The sequence below is a fragment of the Pempheris klunzingeri genome, chromosome 3 (assembly GCF_042242105.1).
Source record: "Pempheris klunzingeri isolate RE-2024b chromosome 3, fPemKlu1.hap1, whole genome shotgun sequence".
Lineage (NCBI taxonomy): Eukaryota > Metazoa > Chordata > Actinopteri > Acropomatiformes > Pempheridae > Pempheris > Pempheris klunzingeri.
The window spans coordinates 15783785-15800672 of NC_092014.1; the positions used below are offsets into that span (position 1 = coordinate 15783785).

The following is a 16888-nucleotide window of genomic DNA, read 5'->3' on the forward strand; positions in this document are numbered from 1 at the left end:
TTCTATCGTCCTTTTTACTGGGAACTACACAATGCTTTGATAAAAATATAAAAATGGAAATTAATTTTGTGAATATGGATGATGGACAAAGACAAAGTTGAGTCGAGAAAAAACCTTTATCATGATAAACTTTAGGTTTGTAGCATTTCTGTTCTTTTGTCTGCTATTCAGTGCCCAACTTATTTTAAATTTCTTTGCATAAAAGTGTTTTTTGAAAGCATATAGAAGTTAATTTCAAGTTCTAGCTGATATTCTTACTTTCGCTTTTGTATACTGCAAGTGTCGTGTTTTATTCATTTGATGTTTGTGGTGTCTTGTAATTCCAAGTTGGATGATCCAAGATAAATGTTTGGTACAACACAGAAACAAAAACTAGCTAATAACATGAGAACACAGAACATTATCAACTTGTAAAACAGCAAACAAATGATACAGGGTGCTCTCCGCCAAGAGTATTACCACCGACATGCAAACTACATTGTGCTGCCCTGATCCCCAGCATGATGCCTCCGACGCTGACTTGGGGGCCGACATCGTTGGCTGCCGTCTGTAAGAACTCTATAAGAAAAGGTTGTGATCTGACGTAGAGGACACCGTCCTCCAGCTGTGGGAGTCAAGGAGCTGACATAATCATCTGCCCTTTTGGGATTATCCAGATTGAAATCACCCTTCATCCAGCCAATCAGCAGCCAGTTCGTAACATCTGTCCTTGGTGTAACAAGAAAAAGAGTCTTGGGCTGCACACGGCCGGCATTACATGACACCAAATGCCATCAAAATCTGCCTCTCTGTGTGTGTGTGTGTTTATGTGACTAAGTGTGCTTCTATTTGCTTGTGCGTGTTATTGACGTGACAGCGATATCGAACAAAGGCTTTTAAACTGCAGTTGTCAGAAATACTCCCAAGACAATCCATTACTGCTTTTCATTAATGCAGGCCTGTCCTATCAACTAATTTATGTCACGCACAATAAAACATAAACCACTAATGTCCTTTTGTATTGCGTGTGATTGGCCTTCTATTGGTTATGCAACCTGGCGCTTTTTGTTTTTCCTGGTTCCTAGCTTGCTGACATAATAAGCCGAGCAAAATCACCCTCCAACCTTGTCATCAGGCCAAATAGCAGATCAATTGTTCCACTAACAGTAGATTACCACTGATTCATCTCTTTTTTAGACCTTTGTCCCTTCCACTGACTGTCTGGTTTTCCACCCCTGGTTGGCCTGAAGGTCCCTAAGGCTAACCACGAGCAAGGACCTAATCAATAACCTTTCATCACACAGAACCGTCTGGTCTGCCCCGTGCATTAGGGCAAGGCCAAAATTTGCGGCAAGAGATATTTTATTTTTCTGATTTTTGGCCGCAGTGTGACTTTATGAATGGAAAGTAGATCGGATGGTCCACTGCTTTGATCCAGACTGAAATATCTAAAAAAATATGGAATGAATTACCATTAAATTAGATTAGATCAGATAACTTTTCATCTAGCGCCATCATCAGTGCTTTCCTTTGTGTTTTATGCTAATTACTAAATGTTTACTCCACTCCAGCTTGCTGCAGCTGGAGAGACCATGGCAAACACAAGTAAATATCAGCAGGTTACCATTGTCATTGGCATTTAGCTCAAAGCACTGATGTGTGAGTAAAGCGTTTCAGCTGCTAGCGTGACTGTAGACTCTCAGTCTTGTTGATTTTTTAATGGGTCCAGGAATTAACCATCTTTGCTTTGTCAGTTTTGTTTTGTTTTGCTTCCTGCACCTTCACATATTGAATGAATGCAAATTCACCATTCTGAATAAAAATACTCTTTGTTCCTTTTGTTCACAGAAAATGTATCATGAGAAGGCAACGCTGACGATAAATGCAGGACAGACCTGAGCTCATACTGCCTCCCAGTCTAGCAACAGTACTTTAATGGTTGGAACTGCCCGCCCCAACCTACATTACTGCCCTCGCAGACACAGCCTGATGATCACCGGTGCCATGGGAGCGGTGCGAGTCAACAGGTAAGACAGGATGGAAATAAAACCATCTCAATTTCCAGAACTGCTTTATTGAAGAACAGAAAATATATATTTCACATGGGGAAAATAATGTTCATTCATGATTGACTGCAATATTGAAAACATCTGTACCCCATTCTAAGTCACTTTTTAAAAAGGATTTAATAAATCATGAACTAACACTCAATAGACAAAGTGTAAGAAATTATTTAGAGCAACATTTGGATTGCTGGGTTGTGAAAAATGGACTCATCAGATAGAACCTCTAACAGACCATTTAACCTCTGACTTCCTGGAAAATGGCGTCAGAGCATTTGCATGACAAACTAATTTATTAACAATTAATTAACATGGACAACTACTGACTGGATGGATCATCTTAAAAACCCAACATGAAGATGGCTGACCAACTTTTGTTGGTAAACCCCTATGAGTTTCAATGTGTATCAGTGTGTGTAACTGAAGAGTTGATGGTTTATTACCCTTTATAAATAACTTATAAACTATTTATTTATTTATATTTGCTAGGGATGATGCAATTTAACATTCCAATACAGAGCATGAAACTGATATTATACATGTGTTCATATACAGACTTTATAATTATTGCTAATTTTGTGTAGTTAAAATATACAGATGTTATAATCATAATGACATTACACTGCACGTATGGAATTACAATAAAATACACAAACCACCGTACACAAAAACACATTGACCACACACCAATAGTGATCCAGAGTACAATTAGCTATGAGTACAGCTCTGTTTTGCTTTTAGCCAGCACTTTGCCTTTGTTGTGGATGATTTTATATCTGAAATAAATTTGATTTCAGTTGGTAATGCGTTCCCTTTGTCCCTTTTATATATATGAAAATGATATTTTAAGTGTCATTCACCAAGATGTCCATGGCTTGACTTTTAATACAACAAGAGATTAATAGTTTAATTTTCTCCACTCTGTTCTTCCAGATACAGCATCGTTTCCACAGATGAAGATGCCCTGAAGATCTCCAGCCTGGGCCTCCACAATGGCCACAGCCCTCTCACTCAGCAGACACTGTCGGGGGCTTGTATGCGGGGTGAAGACGGAGGAGGAGAGTGTCCAGGAAGTGATGAGGGAAGAGGGGCTTTGTCTTTGAGGGTGACAAATGAGCCCATTGTACACAACAGCTGCCGTGCTTCACCCTCATGCCGTCTGGGCCTGGATCTGGACACCGGCCGCCTGCGCAGCCGCTTTGTGAAGAAGAACGGTCAGTGTAATGTGGTGTTCAACAACATGGAGGATAAGCCACGACGTTACTTGGCAGACATTTTCACCACCTGTGTGGACATACGTTGGCGCTACCTGCTGCTCATTTTCACCACCACCTTCCTTCTGTCTTGGCTGCTATTTGGCCTGGTCTTCTGGGGGGTGGCGCTCGCTCATGGAGACTTTAACCTTCGCATTCCTGTGAAGGAAGGGGACTCTCGAAGCAACATAGAGGAAGGAAAGGACGAATGGCGGCCATGCATTCTCCACATTCAGGGTTTCATTGGGGCATTCCTCTTTTCCATAGAGACCCAGACCACCATTGGATACGGTTTCCGGTGTGTCACTGAAGAGTGCCCAGTCGCTGTGGTGACTGTGGTGGTCCAGTCCATCGTGGGCTGCATTATTGACTCCTTCATGATTGGAACCATCATGGCAAAGATGGTGCGGCCCAAGAAACGGGCACAGACCTTGCTGTTCTCGCATCATGCCGTCATCGCTCTGCGAGATGGTAAGCTGTGCCTCATGTGGCGTTTAGGGAACATGCGCAAGAGCCACATTGTTGAAGCCCATGTGCGTGCTCAGCTCATCAAGCCGCATGTGACGGCGGAGGGCGAGTACCTCCCTTTGGAGCAAACAGACATTGATGTCGGCTATGACGATGGGCTGGATCGGCTGTTTCTGGTGTCACCGCTGGTGGTGGTCCATGAGATCAACAAGAATAGTCCTCTGTATAACCTGAGCCGCGCCAATTTGCTGAAGGAGGACTTTGAGATTGTGGTCATCCTGGAGGGGATGGTGGAGGCCACAGCTATGACCACTCAGGCCCGCAGCTCCTACTTGGCCAAGGAGATCATGTGGGGTCACCGCTTTGAGCCTGTGGTCTTCGAGAAGGGTGACCGCTACCAGGTGGACTACTCTCGCTTCCATAAGACCTACGAAGTGCCATCTACGCCTCACTGCAGTGCCAGGGAACTGAGCCAGATAACGAGTCGTGATGGGCAGTCCTCATCCTCCAGCTCGAATTATTCCCGATCTCCATCACCGTTTGCACCGAGGTCCGCCCGCCACCTACTGGGTCCTCACTCCCCCAGTGCTTTCTGTTATGAGAACGAGGTAGCTTTGTGCTGCGGGGACGACGAGGATGAGGAGGATGTGAAAGAGGAGGCGGGAGGCCTGAATGTAAGAAGTGACAGAGAGGTAAAGATGAGAGATGACATTCACTTGGGTTTCAAAGAGACATTTGTGGAAGAGCAGACGGTGGAGATGCTTTGCGTGCTGGACACAGAGAATCAGATCAGCCTTGACAGACTGCAGCCCACCCTACCTTTATACATCAGCAGAGAGTCGGGGGTTTAATCGATGGTAATGGCTACCCTTCCATTTGTTTCCTCTCGTTGTCTGTGTGCATCCAACCAAAGTATTGAACCAGTGTGAAAAAATAAAAGATGGAGGACACAATTTAAACTGTAAAGACGAGGGAAAAGTGGGGGTTATTCTTTGCAGTTGTCACAAAATCCACTCAGCTTTAGCTCATAACTTGCTCTGGTTTCAGGTATTGTGCACTTTCACTTGTAACATCAGCATCTAGTTGACGCACATCTACTTTCAAACATGGCGACAGGGTATTACTCTCAGATCATGAGGTATCTTGAAATGAGGCATCTTTATTGCTTTCTTGTTTTATTCAGTATGACAGTGTATGATCTACAGTTGAGTCAAGCTTTTTGTTCTTGATTTCCATTCACTTTTTTGTAAATATGATATACTTTTGTTTTCATTCTAAAATGATTATGCATCATACACAGATAAATGTCTTGAGAGAAAGATCTATTTATTTTAAAGGAAGCATGGCACAAATGCTCAACTTCAACTCACTTATTTTCTCTGTGTAAAAATAAATGATTACTGTATTTTGAACTTCTGTCTTTCTGCCTGAGTTCTGTTACTTTTCCACATTTAATAAATAGGGTATTTGGTTTTTCAAAAGCTATCAGTTTATTCCATGATAGACGTTCAAATGAATTAAATTCTGAACCTTGAAATTGAAATCAAACGGTAGTCAAGCATGTACAGACGAAGAACAAGCACTTTATTCTTACTTTTATCAATAGATGCAAACACTTTGCAACAGTATGTTGTTTTGTATGAATGAAGCACCTAATAAACAACAGTATGTACTGTTAATGCTCGAATTGTCTCTGTTGAGTCTCTATTGCACCTTTTCTCAGTGGTTTAACAGCCCATTGTAATTACCACACGTGTTTTATTCGTTTTGACTCTGGATCAAAACATGGGTGGGAGCTCTTTCACTCTGACAAGCATGGCTAAAAGCAATAGCTGGTCCACCCCTTTGGCCGAGACTGAAAATGTCTTAACAACTGGACTGATTGTCACGAAGCTTTCATTCATGATTTGCAGACGATGTATCATAATGACTTTGATGATCCTATATCATTGAGTGCCACGACATGGTTGAGTGAAATATCTCTGTTGGAGTTTAACTATTGGACGGATTGCCATGAAATTTGGTACAAACATACATATTTCCCTCCGGATGAAATGTGACAACACTGTTCCTTATGTTTTCATTTAGCTGCATCATCAGATCAAAATTTTAATTTATCCAATACTTTGGTTTACTTTACTTTGGCCTCAACTGTACTTTATTTTATTTGGTGCTCATCGGAACATGTTAGCACGCTAACACACTAAATGAAGATGTTAAACATGGTAAACATTATACCTGTTAAACATCAGCGTGTTAGCATAGTGCACATGTGAGCCTGTCAGCATGCAGATGTTAGCTCAAAGCCTCACAGACCTGCAAACATGGCTGCTGAGTTTGACTATTGTTGATAGTTTGTCAGGAGCCTGCACCTTTCAAATACAATATCATGTAATTGTGTGGTTCTCCATCATGAGGCGGTTAGGAATAGAAGTGGCAGTGTGAGGTGAAAATGTTTCAACAAAAACGAGGAAAGAGTGGGGGGAAATAACAGAAAGAAACCAGAGGTTATAAATATTTTTAATAAAACTGTTTTGGGTGTTAGTGACACAGGCCTCTGCAGTATGCTGTGTTTTGCCCTACGGCGACTAAACAGTTTAATTCAACTCTAGACACAAGGACAAACATTGCAGCCCTCATCTAACTCTCTTACATAGGGATATACCTGAGGAGTAAGTGCAACAATGCAAGTCTTCAATGACCCAAATACAATCATTTCTGTCTGGTTGTGTCTCAAGACAAAAGTCCCAGAGAGTGAAGGACAGATATAAATAGTTGAAACACAAGTTAGTGGCACATGACACAGACAAACTAGGCTGAAAGGTGAGATGCTTTGGGAGGAATAAGAGGGTCAAAGCGAGAGGTGGAAACAGAAGCAGAGGCACTCACCACATAAAGACCATCAGGAGGCACTGAAGTCCATCCAGCTGTCATGTAGAGGGCCGTGCTTCTGGCTGCTGTGCTAGCTCCCCCATGTGGTTGAGTGGTGACATCACAGTGAGGTTATTCTGCCCTGTTTGGTATGTGACTGGTATTAAGATTATACCAGTTTCAAGAGGTTTTACCTGGTATTACTCTAATTAATGGGCAGTTAGTGTGGTAGTCCATCCAAACACTTATGTCTCTTATGTCTGCCTGAAGGCCACTAAATGTGTTTCCTTCGTTTATTCGTAGAAAACAGAAGAAAAAAACAACAACAATAAATTTGCAACAGAAAACGAAGTCGATCACATTTTAAAACCTCTAATCTTACCCTTTATGATAAATTACTGCATAGTTTTTTATCTCTTCAGGCTCCAAACTGTTATCCAGTATACAATTTGAGAGGTTTAGATGGCAAAAGCACATAAGCGACTGGTGATGGGATGTCGCAAGCAGGCACGAACTTTGTTTTATGGAGTCACAAGTCATAAAAATTGTGCTCCGGGATATAAACCCAAAGATAGCCTTTTTTATCAAATCAAATCATAATTTTGAATTAAGGGAGTTGATGGGTAGGGATGTTGTCTTCCTTTGGATTTGCAATATTATATATATAATATATTTTTTCTTTATGTACTCTATCGGAGGATAGGCTCACATTATTTCTTAGACTACTCACACACAGGGCCTTTTTAGTACTTCTGATATGCATACTCATGTAGAGGTAGACATGACTACCTGGAAGAAAACCCCAGAATTTTTTGCTGTGAGGTTACAATACTAACCTCTGAGGCACCGTTCCTCATTAACATGATTGATAATTAGGGCAATGTCATGCTCTAATTCTCCTCCTGCTGCTCCTTTTTGCCCTCTTAAAAATTTACAATCCTCACAAGACCAAAACAAGGTGACAACTTCTTGGCTCAAGTCACTTTGCATGATAGGTAAACAGTCACAGGGAAACTCCCTCCATCATCCTCCTGTCCTGTAATTTAATCAACTGATCTTTGATTTGGTTAAATGTCGTCTCCTGTCCGCTCTAACAAGCCATTTCCCCTCTGTGCAATCTACCTCCCCTCCTGCTGTCATCCCATCCTTCTCTCCCCGGCAGTTTTCTGATGCTGGTTAATTAACCGGACCGTCACACCCCCCTGTCATCAGCATCAGTGAGGGAGAGCAGCTGGGCGACCTCTGTGACCTCTGTTAAGGCTGCTAATGGCTGACTAGGGTCTTCACTAATAAGATGGTGTGTGTTCATCTTCATGTAGGTTAAGTGTGCGTGTGTGTGCGTGCTTTCATGTGTGTGACACCCTGTATATCTGCCTGCCCTCTCTGGCCTCACTGGCTTTTTGTGGCCTCGGGCTGTGTGACCAGAGCCGGTGACAGTGTGTGTGCTCAGCAGGGGACAGTATTTAGGTACTGGGAGCTGTGGCCAGAGGATCTTTGATTCCATAATGAGCCGTTCTGTGTTGTGGAGCTGTGAAGCAGCTCGCTGGGGGGACAGAGGGGCATTGTGTGCTGCTCACCATGTCTCAGCTCAGCAGAGGAGGCCTGACTGAACCAGGCTGGGAAGCACCACAGGGCAAACATCTTCTGGATCTGTCTGTCTGTCTGTCTGCCTGCCTGCCTGCCTGCCTGTCTGTCTGTCTGTCTGTCTGTAAAGCATTTCTATTGCAGGCTGCCATCAGTGTACACATTTCAATAGCTACACTGTGGCTCATGATGTTTATTTAATAAAAATAAATGTCCACCTGATCTTTGTGTCTAAGATGCTGAGCTCGTAATTACAACATCTCTGTTTTGAGCTTTGGTGGGGATCTTTGTTGTGTGTCAACCCTCCTCTGCCGTTTGCTATCAAATGAAGGCAAAGATGCCTCCCAAAATACTCTAATCAGTCTCATCAACAATAGATAGTGTAATAGAATTTAGTCCAAGATTGCATTATCAAGCGGTCAATGGAGGAAACTCTTTATCTTTATAATATTTGCAATATGCATCACTGAAACACAATATCAACTGACTTTAGAGGTATAGATGGACATTTTAGGATATTATTTTATTTGTCAACCTTCTGTAAAACCACAACATGATGTTTTTGCACTTGAATAAATCAAATGAACCAACAAACAAGATAAAGTGTCTAAATCTTCTGAGCTTTAGAGGTGCTGGTACGTGGATTTTGTTACCTTTGGAGAGAGCCAGGCCTTCAGTCTTCATGCTAAGCTAAGCTAACTGGCTGCAGACTGTAGCCTCTTATGTAATGGACAGACATGAGAGTGGTATAAATCCTATCATTTAACTTGCCAGCTGCATAACTGTCTTTTGGTTTTCGTCTTGTGTATTTGTTATGTGACCCACATGAGCAGCCCACCAAGTCAAATGCATTACACTGACTTCGACTTGCCTTCCACTTGTCCGTCTGTCTATCTGCTCACCAACCAGTCTTACCACTCTGAGTGTTTGTGAGCCTGACCACCTGTCTGTGCTCCTCTCTGCCAGACCCTCTGGCAGCTTGTCTGTATGTACGTGCGGGCGATTTTTTTTTTTAGAAAATCTGACAAGTGGAAATCTTTGTGCCCTTTACAAGCTGTGTGACATTCATCTGCTATCGTCACATAGTGGAATTATTTGGTTGCTCATATTCATTCATGCCTTCAACAAAACAAAAAACAACAAAAAGAAGAAATCAGAATGACAGACCAGAGGAATGACATAAATCACCATATTTCTCACTCTCTACTCCCATCCATCTTTCTGTCTTGCTGTCTTTTATCTCTCCCTCCGCTCTGACAACAACAGACTCTTTCATGTAGTCATCTTTTCCTCAGACCCCTCAGGCTTTCTCCCTCTTTCTCTTTCGTTCACACAGACTAATTAAATGTTCTGAGGAGAACTCATGATTGGAGAGTCTGCACTACTTTCTCCCTGACTCATCTTGTCTCTCCCTCTCCGTCTCATAAAATCCGTATTTGAGATCTTGTTCTTTGATGGAATTTAAATGTTGTTTTAAAATCAAGACAGAGATGTTTCTGTTTTCATAAACAAAATAACTTTATTTGTGGTTTTAGATCAGTTTACGTCAAAGCAGATAAAATGTCTTACATCAGATATATTTCCCTTTTTCTTTGAGGACAGCATGCATTGTTGACAGGTGAAATGTAAAGTCTTTAATAACAAGGGTGCATCTTATAGCTTCTTTTGGCCGAAGGGTAACAGACTGATGTTGCCTGTGCTTCACTTTATAAAGGTTGAAGTTACAAAGTGTTTCACAGGGGGAGGAAAAGGGGAAGGAGAAAAGGTGAGAATTAGGTGTTCAACCCACAAAATAAAAGATATAAAATCAATAGAAAGCCAAAAAGCATATTAGTGAAGATCTAGAGTCCAACAAAGCACAAACATTGATAAACAGCAGTTTACGCCAACTGAATTCAACACATATTGTTGATGTTTTCGAACAAAGACTTCTGAATCAAACACAGTTTTGATCATCAAATAATTGTTTGTCATTTTTTCAAGCAAAAATTATGGATATAATTCCAAACATTATCTGGTTCCAGCATCTCAAAAGAGAGGATTTGCTGTTTTTTTTCTGTCTTTTATCATGAATATCCCTGCATGTTAGACTGTTGGCTGAACAAAACAACACATTTAAAGCTGTCAGCTGTTACTATTTTTTAACCATCCGAAGACTAAATGATGAATCGATCGCTCAAAACAAAAATAACAGTCAGATTAATCAATAATGAAAAGAATCATCAGCTGCAGCCCTGGTGTTATTTACAGGTCTTAAATGAAGCTGTCTGCAGCCTCTCATATGCAGAATTATATGCTCTCGCTTAATTGCTCAGCTGGACGCTGACTGAAGAGTTCACCTGGGTTCATCAGGTCTCACTCTACTCTTTATTTTACTTGACTTTTGTTTGCTTTACTTTACTTTAATGTTGAGAAAAAGAATTAAAACATAAGTGAGAAGTTATACGACATAAGGAATGAAATCAACTCAAGGTGGTCTGTATAATAATCATGTTCCCACAGGTATAACAGGACAATTTCATATCTATATATTAGACGTACAAACATCACATCTGTAGATTGAATCTGACAGAAAAACAATATCACTGGAGTCGTATTCTTACAATGATGCGAGGAAACATTTCCTGCTTTGGTCCTTGCACCACTGCAGGGAAGAATTTTAACTGCAGCTAACAGGCGACACATATGCATGACTAAACAGCGTGCTGGCACGTATGACTGAGGGGCAAAATCGTCATAGAGTCACAATATGAATGCCACCATTGTCCGTGCCGCCATCATCATCATCTTCATCATCACCATCACACTCTGAGTATCAACATCCTCCTGCATCTGAATCAGAGCCACAAATCTGAGGTTTATTTCTTACTTTCTCAGGCTTTCTCTCACACCCCTGCTTTATTATAATGCTGTCCATGTGATCCTCATCTCCCCTTTTCATCAGTCCTACAAGTAATTTCTAAATGTCTTTCTTTATCTCTCTGCTGTTCGTTTTCTTTTCCTCCATTTCTCTCCTAAGACTGGAGTTATGGCAGAGAGATGCGGACACAGCAAACCACTGAACAATAGGCCATTCATGATGCCCTGCAATGCAATGATGATCCTGCTCTGCCCTCCACCCCCCACCCTGCACCAGCCTCCACAGCTGCACAGGAATGTGGTCCAACAAGTTACCCGCCCCCCCTCCTCTCCCCTGCCGCCGCCACCACCATCGCTACCACCACCACCACCTCACCAGTGCTGCCGCCATCGCAACCGAAGCCCCTCTCTCCCAAATAAAAGAGACGAAGAAGGCAAGAAACTATAGAGGGGGGAAACTCTGCAGACGGAGCACAAAGAGAGGATTCATGGTCGGTCACATACACTCCCAGAGAAAAAAGAGGGGGACCTATTTAAGTGTGGTGCAGCTGCACTAATTTACTGGGTGAAAATGGGTGAAAAAGGAGTGGCAGAGGTCAGATAGCAGAATCATTTTTTAGTCATCCCCATGGATGGTGTGTCACTGCATCATCAACACTTACAAAGTCTGCATGATGGATAAATCCAGTGATAAATCCGTTAAAACACCTGCAGCCCTTGGTGTGATGAATCCACCAATTTGTTCCAAGCATAATTTCAAAGTAAGAGTAAGGGATTTTGAGCCCCTCCCTGTGTTCTCTCTCTCTCTACAGCAGGCAACTTAACTTTGCTCCTAAGCAGCTGAAACCTTGTTCTTCACACATTTTTCGATCCATGTGTAAATACTTTAGATGACATCTAGCCCTGATGTTACAGCAAGTTCCTGCGTGATCCTCAGTTATCACTGAATGTTCAAAGCCCCTGAGGTGGTAGAAACGCTGTCTCCCTTTTCTGATGATATGTCATTAGATCACTGCACGGGTCACAGATGTAACAGTACAGTGTGAAAGTCCGAGTCAAACTATTTGAGTCACATGAGCTTCAGTTTTATTGATAGTCTAGCTTCAGAGCTGGAATTCCCCGAGCAAAACCACTGGCCTCAACTGTATTTCACACAAGCACTGAGAGGAAACAGCATTTATGAATTAACCACGGTAGTTTTCACAAAGCAAGAGGACGCAGAGGAAACCCAAAGCATGAGACAAGCCCTTGAATTTACAGATTCAGTCTAACAGCAGCATTTTAGGATGGAATCTGAAGCTGGGAAAGAAGAAAAACATGCCTCTGCACCCGTCCTCGCTTTTTCTGACATATAATTTCAGATGCTTTTGTCAAGTTCGTCATCATTCGGAACAAATGATGCCATTCATTTCGGGCCCAATGTGCCTATTGACATGGGAATGAATGCTTTCCACCAATTATACATCAGTTTAATGCAGAATGTGACCCAGCATGTGAATATTTGACCGCTGTGCATGCTTCCCTTATCTGCATCCCTCTCACACTCTCACACACACTTTCTGCATCTCTCTGTTTTTCTCTCCTTTGCCTTTTTCTCTCCATCCATCGTCAGATTTCAGGAATTTCCCCTGGGAGTTGTTCAAGTATTAAGGCCAGAACAAAAAGGACTGCTCGCTCTCTTTTCCTTCCTCTCCTGCTGTCTCTCTCCTTCCACCACGTGATCACCTAATTCTCTATCCGAAAACATCTGCAACAAACTGTTCCTCAGAAGCAAACGTGTCCACCCTCAACTCACTCGGACTCTGTTTCATCCCGATCGCACACATGAAAAGACGTGTGCACCTGAAGGCTGACTCTTTAACCCCCCTGCTGATCATGATCTTTGACCTTCCTGATGATCATGAGACCTTGTCCTCCCATCCTCTCCCCGCTCTCCCCCAGGAGCCGCAGGAAACGGGCTCTTGTGACCCAGTGGTCTGTGCAGCCATGGAGAGGCCTATTACTGCAGTCACATGGCAGGTTAGCGAAGGGACTGATGCGACCATGTGAGCTCTATTTTCTAACAAGTTACAGCTTCCCCCGGGGCCCATGATGGTTTTACACAGGACACAGAAAATGCCTGAACATACATGGCAGACTTAGAGCTGTTCTTTACAATTTTCTTCATTTGCTATTTTTGTTTGTTTTATCTGTACAGATGAACTGAATCAGCTTAGAGATGAAAAGGCTTTGATGAGTATTCACAAATTGTTGCACTTCCTATAAAACAAGGTGGCTACATATCTTAAAATAAAAGGAACGTTTGCTTTTTAGCCCTGATATCATCAGGATGTGACATCTAACCTGTCAAAGCTGTTAAAAAAAGATAGAAAAAGAGAAGCTGTTTAAAACTTCTAAAGCAAAATTCAACAATTGTAAAAATGTGAAAAACACCAGTTTGATTGTTAAAATCTTACAGTGAAGCAAAAAATTTCAAACTCTCAAACAAAGATATGTAAGGGTTATCAATGAGATATAAGAGTTAGTTAGTGCTCATGTTATCACTACAGGCTCTAAGCCTAAAGAGTTTGACATCCACTTTCTCATCTTACAAAGTTTTAAACTGTCCAGTTTCACGTTTGAAGTCCATGATTTGTTTTTTTTCTTAAACAGTCATAAAAATAGACAGTTAGAGGAAGGAAAACATGTGGAAAATTAAAAGTGATATGAAATTGAAATATTTCAAAGACAAGTATCTTGAAATTAGACACACAGCACAGATTAGAGATAAACTGATCAGAGATAAACAAGAACAAAAGAGCTGCAAGCAAACACGGAGGAAGAGACAATCAAGAAACCACACAGACTATTTATGAAAGTTAACATCTTCGAACTTTTTCGTCTATAGTGCAACGAAAATATAAATCGACCTTCAGAGGTGTTCAACATTTGTCTGAGGCCTCATGCGAGTTCACTGTTAATAAAACAAAAGAGCAAGACGCGCACCACTGAAGCCTTCAGTTTCATTCGTTAAATTGAAATTAAATTTGATGCATAGAATAACATTGACTTTTCATAATAACGGACAGGACTTCATTAAACATCGAATATCTCGTTTAGACAATAATTCAAAGGCCAACACGCTTTCCTCTCTGCTGCTTGTTCGACTGTCACTAGTTATTTAATTATATCATGTACATTAATGATAGATACAGTGCTGTCATACTTAATGTAATGAAAAGCTTATATAGCTAAAGTTTTACGTTTCAGGACATGTCAATACAATGAGGAAACAGAAAACTACTAAATACTTCGTTAAAATATTTTGTCTTAGATCGAAACATTTGATCATTTAGCATTTTACGCACACATAATAAAAAAAAAAAAAAGACAAACAGAATTTGGCCTAAAAACACACATTATTATTACACAACTGATACTTTCAAAAACAGAGGCTGCACATTATTGTTTTCATCCTATTCTGTAAGATGTCAACACGTCACTTTCGAAATCTCCTCTTCTGAACGCGCTTTATTTGATTTCTTTTATCACAAACCGGACGAATTTGAAATCCCCATAATTCCAAGTGTGAAATTCAACTTTGAAAGACATCAAAGTGGACATTTTTACAGCAGCAATTAAATAACCACCGCGGGAAAGGAAAATGTCTCAGTCCTCCCGAGTTGGGCATTATATCGACTCAATAGTGAGGCGAAAGGAAATCATTTTTAATGACCTGAAATTACAAAGAAGCCTTGTCAGGATGTTTTAATAACCTATAACCATTCATCATATCCAGGAGATGAAACACAGCAGCCTATTAACAACATATTAAAGAGGGAAATGATTATGAAAATGATTAAATGTCGCTTTTTTTTTTTTTTTTTTTGCAGTAAGGACATCCTAACCATCTAAAAGCCACCTTGCTCAGTCTACCAGACTCCCTGGGGGGCCATGCTCATCCAGCGGCACTAAGCAAACACTCTCAGCAAAACCGCAGTCTGGTCTGCACAAACCGCAGAAACGACGCGCACATTTGAGACACTTTCCTGCAAAGCAACAAGCAACAATCCCCTCGCATGCAGGCAAAAACACTCACATCACAAGCCTCGGAGGCCTCATGCAGGATCCCAGCGCTGCCGGTGGGTCGGTGGGGTGCAGCGTGTAGGTGTACCCCCCTCCCCCACCCCCACCACTCCACCCGCAAACCCGTCACCCTCTCATCCGCAAACACAGCCCCCCTACCATCAGCACCTCCGAGGCCCAGATCCAGGTGCTGTCGAGAGTATTTAGAGGTAGAAAAGTGTCGCAGCGGGAGAAACAGAGAGATCCATGATGTGTCCCGTCTGCTGCAGAGTATTTTCTATGTGTGCGCGACTGGTGTCTATGCTCGGACATAAGGGGAGAAAGACGCACACATCGCTCTCTGTTATCAATTTTTTCCATGTTTGCAGCACAAAACTGCTTTTTGTTCCCCATTTTTTCATTTACGAGGGTTAATGGATAGAGGCTTGGGCGTTTGATCACATGGCTACAATTCACCTGAGATGGAGACAAAGAGAGCAAAGAGAGAGGAGAGAGAGAGAGGCAGAAAACTGAGAGTCAGCCTCAACATGAGAGGCAACGGACACACAGGGGTTATTGTTGCATTCATTCTGTGTGTGTGTGTGTGTGTGTGTGTGTGTCATCAGATGCTGCTGAAGTCGATTCTCTTCCTTCCCATCAGGCCACGCTTTAACGGCACACATCACGGCCTATACAAGCAGGGACAAATCGACCATTACGCAGTGAAAAGAACAACTTTTTTGGTTGCTTTACGCACAAAACATGGAAATAGATAATTTAAAAAAAAAACACTTGGAAACATGTTTCATTTCGTTTATTTAATCAAAGGTGGCTTGTGTTTGTTTTAAGAAATGTTTTTTTTTTCAAGGATTAATCACCCTGAACGAGCCACTTTACTGTTAACAATACTTTATTTATCTCCAAACTGGATGTTTCGTGTCAAATTTCAGTTGTTTTTCTCCCCCCCCCCCCCCAGAAAACAGCGTAGACATTAGATTTAATTATTTATGAATGATTTGTGGTCTTTAGCTACTTGACTGAAACAGTTCCACATCGATCCACATTTCAGATATGATTCAATAACAACCTTAAAGTTGAAGTTGACAAGGTCTGACTGGTGATGTTTCAATCACTGGCCTGCTCTTTATGAGTGTAGGAGCAACATCGCATCGTTTTGCCATTTAAACTTCATGGAACCAAAGTGTGTTTTTTATCCTAAAATCTCACCACAAACACTTCCTGTCACTCCACACTCATTTTTACCTGTGTGATAGCGTCACTGTGGGCGGGGCCCAAAGCCAAAGCACCACATGAATTAGTGGACTCTTAATAAAAAAAACCCAAAAAAAACATTAGGGTTTTAATACAAGGTGGCCATTTATTTTAGGGAAGTTTTGACACACGTCTTTGATTCAGAATTTCTTGTCATAGTTTTGAATTCAATAATGGCTCAAGATCTGTATGTGTGTGTGTGTGTGTGTGTGTGTACATGCATTTAAAATCAACAGGTTAGTGGTGATCAGTTGTTTTGCACCAAAATTTATTGGAGTTACTTAAAAAAAACACAATTGTACTTTTTCTACTTTCTAGTAGACATACAGAGAAGTGAATGATGAGGTGATGTGTGTTGTAGACCAAGTAGAGCTGTTGGGTTTGAGACTCTGTAGCTTTTAGACAACAATTACACAAACACGTTAAGAAAGGTTATAATGAGAGTGAGTTGTTGTAGGCTGGACTCAACACATACTTTCTAGTTAAAACATTTTT

General features: G+C 41.5%; 1 protein-coding gene across 1 annotated transcript; it reads left to right on the forward strand.

Moving 5' to 3' along the window:
• Positions 1-1914: 1914 nt before the first annotated feature.
• On the forward strand, positions 1915-4614 carry LOC139225610 (ATP-sensitive inward rectifier potassium channel 12-like). Its single transcript, XM_070856400.1, has 2 exons — positions 1915-2006; positions 2976-4614. The coding sequence occupies exons 1-2, from the start codon at positions 1915-1917 to the stop codon at positions 4612-4614; spliced, it is 1731 nt and encodes a 576-aa protein (XP_070712501.1).
• The last annotated feature ends 12274 nt before the right edge of the window (positions 4615-16888 follow it).